The following is a 5,500-nucleotide window of genomic DNA, read 5'->3' on the forward strand; positions in this document are numbered from 1 at the left end:
TATGTTACACCTAGAAAACTAAACCAATTTGACTCATTTATCAACTTAGGTCATTCCATATTCCCGCATTACCAATAAATATCACAAGTTATGTATCAAAATAGCAACAACACCAACATGAGGGACTTTAGACAAACTTACTCATCAATAAATATCACCTACTTGATTTATTTAGTCCAACTTAAAAATCAAGCAGCAGTTTCAAAATGGAAGTGATGATGAGCGCGGTGTGTTTTGGTGTTGCAGTGGCGTTGGCGGTGGCAATATGCGGGTGGAGATTCTTGAAGTGGGTTTGGTTACGGCCGAAGGCGATAGAGAAGAGTCTTAGAGAGCAAGGGTTGGATGGAACTCGTTACCGGTTATTGTTCGGAGACTTGAAAGAGATAGTGCAGATGACAAATCAGGCCACACTTAAACCCATCAAACTATGCGACAGTCTTGTTCCACGTGTCATACCGTTTTTCTATACCTCGGCAAACACTTATGGTACGCTCAATGAATATTTTGTCATGTATCAATATTTCGTTTTCCTTTTCACTTTGGTTTGATAATTGGGAAAATTATCAAAATAAGCATCTGTGAAAACAAATTTTAAGTTTTAGGTATCATTTGTAAGAAATTTTAAAAATATTATATGTATTATAAACTACTCGTGACGAGTAATTTGTAGAACCAATTATAACTTGTTACGCGCCCCTAAACTAACCGTAACGAGCACGTTCACTAATCATTTACTTGTCATGACTAAATAAGTTTCATGCCTCGTAATTAACGCCCACGAGTAATTCATAAGTCCCTTAGTCGCGACGAGTAGATTATAAGGTTAAACTAGTCGCGATGAGTTAACTGCTAATAAACTACTCGTGTAGGGAATGTAAACCGGGTAAACTAGTCGTCGCGACTAAAGGACTTATGAATTACTCGTGGGCGTTGATTAAGAGACATGAAACTTATTTAGTCGTGACGAGTAAATGATTAGTGAACGTGCTCGTTACAGTTAGTTTAAGGACACGCGACAAGTTTTAATTGGTTCTACAAACTTTTCGTCACAACTAGTTTATAATACTTATTTTTGTCACGACTAGTTTATAATACCTATTTTTGGAATTTTTTGTAAACAGTAACTAAAACTGGAAATTTATTTTCACAAATGCTTATTTGGGAATTTTCCCGTAATAATTCGGGTTACAGTTAATTTAGTCAAACATGAGTATTTTTAAACTTTATCTTTTAAGCGGACCATTAAACTTTACTATATTATAAACATCAATTAACATATGAAACTTAAAAATAGCTAGAATAATTATATCAATTAACAACGAGTGTTTTTGTTTTAGTGACTTGTATTGATGTTTCTAGCGTCTTGCTAGTTAAATAAAATTTTTGTTGGTCGTTTAAAAGAAAATTTATATCCATTATCTAGTTCAAGCATAATTACTCCGTATCAACATGAATGTAGCAAGTTAGATTGAATGATCAACGCATCCATACGCAGAAGCTACAATGGGGGAACATCATTAGGGCCCACCAGGGTCGGAATGGGCCCTGGGCACTGACTTTGGGCTTTAGAGTTTAGCTAAAAAACTGCTTATGTTCTTTTTCTTAACGGTCACTTGGATCACTGATAACATTGACCGACCGACCCAATCATACCATTTCACCCTCATGAGAAAACTCACCATTGATAAGAAAAAAAACACTAGCACAATCTAAAACCAGTGTACAACATGGACACGAGTTCGTCTGAACCCGGTCTTTTATGTAGCTATAGTATCGAATTAACGAGCAAACCAATTCTATTTCAGTGAGGGAACCCATCAGAAAAAGAAAAGGTGAAAGAAGTAGAAAAGAAAAGGTGAAAGAAGTAGAAAAGAAAAGTATATTGGTTGTGTTTTGGATTTGAAGATAATGTGTTGTAAAGGGAAGAAGAAAGATGCGTGTTGTTGTGCTCCCATTCCGGAATCTTTTTATTTAGGGTTAAATGTGTTTTGAGCTTTAAGCCCAATGTAATACTTTAATAGTGCAAGATAATATATATTTACTTTTGTTATTTTCATTTAATTTAGTGTGTAAATTATACTTCAAAACGATTTAGATTCTTTTAACGATGGTAAACAAATTTATTATAAGGTAATGAATTCTAAAAAATTAACTCTGACCCCTGGTTAAAAACTTTTGGTTCAACCTGTTAAACATAACCCTGTTTAACCCATCAGGTTTGAGTAATATTAGTTCTATTAGGTATGGTCCCTTTTAATGTAAAAGTCCAAATTTAACATATATTTTCGGTCCCTTAACTTAAATGTTTAAGTTTCATCATTACGTCCATCCATCTTTCTTTGATTTTTGTTTTGATTTCAAATAATCAAATCCTATATGAGTTCAAAAGGAAAGGTTAGTTTTTTTATGGGTGAGGATTACATAAATGATGTTTGCATTTGTTATATCGAAATAAATTCCGTTTTAAAATGGTGATTGAAAGTGTTAAGAATTATTTTCAAAACATGAAAACGTGTAAGAAACAATTATAATACGTAATTTAAAATAACTTTGTATTTTATTGAATGTTGACAATGTTGTTTTGTTATGATAGTGATATTGCATTCTATTTATCCTTATAATCTACTATAATTTAAAATAATATGCACCAATTTATATATGCACACATGTAATTCTTGTTGCTATATAGGTAGCACATTCTTTACCTGGATGGGACCACGACCTGCGGTGCACTTAACAAAACCTCCATTAATAAAACAAATATTGGCTGATTATAATCAATTTCAAAAGCCAAAAGGAGGCAATCCGTTAGCAACGATGCTAGCAAAAGGAGTTGTAAGTGCGGACGGGGATCTATGGGTCAAACATAGAAGGATCATCAACCCTGCATTTCACGTTGAGAAACTTAAGGTTCCATTTACGCGCTGTTTATGCTTGGATATTTAAACTAATTGAAAACTTGACCTTTGATTGATTTCAATGTGTATTTCTTGCTGTAGCTTATGTTACCAGCCTTTCACATTAGTTGTAGTGAGATGATTAGCAAATGGGAAGGGATGACAAAAGGAAGGTCATGCGAAGTTGATGTTTACCCTCATCTCCAAACAATGACCAGCGATGTTATTTCACGTACGGCATTTGGTAGCAGCTATGAGGAAGGAAGAAGGATATTTGAGCTTCAACAAGAACAAGCAAAGCTAGTTATACAAGCCGCACAATCAATCTATATTCCAGGATCCCGGTGAGTATTTTTCCCATTGTCGAAAAGTAACAGTCACTCAAAATGGACAGGTAAAAATGGTATGGGGTTAAGTTGTGCTTGGGCCAAACTGGCATCAATTTGGTTAGATACAAAATGATTTGAAATGGATGATTTTATAAAAAAAGAAGTATCCAGTAACTAAATTCGCTTTTGTGGCAGCTAACAATGGTGGTAGTCTAAATTGACCTGCTATGTATTTTTAGTAGACCTGAATTAACTAATAAACATTTTTTTTTTACCTGAATCAACCAATTTCTTGAAGAATTGATCATAATTGCTAATAATATTGATTTTACATATGTATGATTGATAGATTTTTGCCTACAAAAAGAAACAGAAGGATGAAGGAGATATACCGAGAAGTGAAAAGTTCGATAAAGAAAATTATTAATAAACGATTAGAGGAAAGTGGAGAAAAAGAAGATTTGCTGGGCTTATTGTTATATTCAAATGACAAAGAAATCAGTCAACAAGGGAACGATAGTTTTGGACTTAGTATTGATGAAGTCATTGAAGAGTGCAAACTCTTCTACTTTGCAGGGCAAGAAACTACTGCAAATTTGCTTACTTGGACCATGGTTTTGTTGGGTCAGCACACGAATTGGCAAGATCGTGCTAGAGATGAAGTTCTAAAAGTGTTTGGGGACAGAAGACCAGATGTAGACGGATTAAACCATTTAAAAATCGTAAGTCTCTTTTGTCCTTTGTAATTGTCGAGACCTGACACGATGGATATGAAGAGTTTTTATATGTAAAGTTACCGGCTAAAGTTTACAACTTCATTTATTAACTACCTATTACCTAACCAATAACAAAAACACAAGTAAACCTGCTTTGATTCCAAACTATTTCTCTTGGTTTGCAGATTAATATGATCTTGCATGAGGTACTTAGGTTATACCCGCCCGGTTCGGTTTTAGGACGGATGATTCATGAAGAAGTTAAAATAGGAAACTTAACATTACCATCGGGATCGATGCTTATGCTGCACATGATGCTTTTACATTACGATGCTGATATATGGGGCGATGATGTGAACGAGTTTAATCCAGAAAGATTTGCTGAAGGCGTGGCAAACGCAACCATGGGTCAAGCTTCGTATTTTCCTTTCGGAGGGGGGCCACGTATATGCGTTGGACAAAATTTTGCTGTGTTGGAAGCAAAACTCGCACTCGCTATGATTCTAAGACGCTTCTCCTTTGAGCTCTCGCCATCATACTCACATGCTCCACATATCATTATCACCTTGCAACCTCAATATGGTGCTCAATTGATTTTGAGTGAGGTTTGATGATTATTGTGGCCAAAACTAGTTGCATACGTGTTTATTGTGTTTATTGTTAAATATGTACCACCATTTGAGTGAGTTTTGATTATTATTATTGTGGCTAAAACTAGTTACATATGTGTTTATTTTTTACTAGTTTGAGACCCGTGTATTACACGGGGAATTAATAAAAATTATAATATTTAAACATTAAGCAAAATACAATCAATAACACATAACATAATTATCATATATTATTAATACAATTACAAATTACATTAAAATTACAGGAATTACAAAACAAACATTACGCAACTATTTTACATATAAGAAAAAATTTCCTTGTACACTACATTTGTGGTTGTATTGGTCAGATTACCTTGTTTATCAAGAATCAGAATCTTTAGCACACACCTACTTGTAACTATTGACAAGGCGACATATAGCTGTCCATGTGAGAACACAGGTTCTTTCAAGTACGAACCAACCCAAGATAATGATTGATCTTGGTTTTGTTTATGGTCATTGCAAAACATATTGCAAGGGGAAACTGTCGTTTTTGAAACTTATATGCTATTTTGTTGTCTGTTGGAGTCAGTGGTGATCTGTGGATCAAAACTCTATCTCCAACGTTAGTTCCAGAAATAATTTTTGCTTCAACTACACGAATATCTAAATATATAATTTGTAGTCGAGTACCGTTACATAAGCCTTCTTTCTGGTTAAGATTTCTAAGGAGCATAATAAGAACATCGGTTTGAACCCGATATTACAAAAACCGGTTTGTAGTTATAAACCATCGGGTTAGGACCGGTTTGGAGTTTTTCTTTTAGCTAAAACCAGTTTGAAGCCGATATTTTGGAACCGGTTAGACAAAAACAGGTTTCATCCGGTTTAAAACACGTTTGTAGCTCAAAACTAATTTATAGCTTACATATCATATCTATTTATAGCTCATTAACCATTCCATG

At 34.3% G+C, this 5,500-nt stretch overlaps 1 protein-coding gene across 1 annotated transcript; it reads left to right on the top strand.

Moving 5' to 3' along the window:
* The first annotated feature begins 206 nt into the window (after positions 1-206).
* Positions 207-4,588, top strand: LOC143553133 (cytochrome P450 CYP72A219-like). Its single transcript, XM_077043181.1, has 5 exons — positions 207-486; positions 2,690-2,910; positions 3,000-3,241; positions 3,576-3,948; positions 4,128-4,588. Exons 1-5 carry the CDS (start codon positions 207-209, stop codon positions 4,551-4,553), a joined length of 1,542 nt encoding a protein of 513 aa, XP_076899296.1. The 3' UTR covers positions 4,554-4,588.
* The last annotated feature ends 912 nt before the right edge of the window (positions 4,589-5,500 follow it).

Source organism: Bidens hawaiensis, unplaced genomic scaffold (genome assembly GCF_021521415.1).
Source record: "Bidens hawaiensis isolate Kalapana, Puna unplaced genomic scaffold, B.hawaiensis_p1.1 tig00017153_1, whole genome shotgun sequence".
NCBI lineage: Eukaryota > Viridiplantae > Streptophyta > Magnoliopsida > Asterales > Asteraceae > Bidens > Bidens hawaiensis.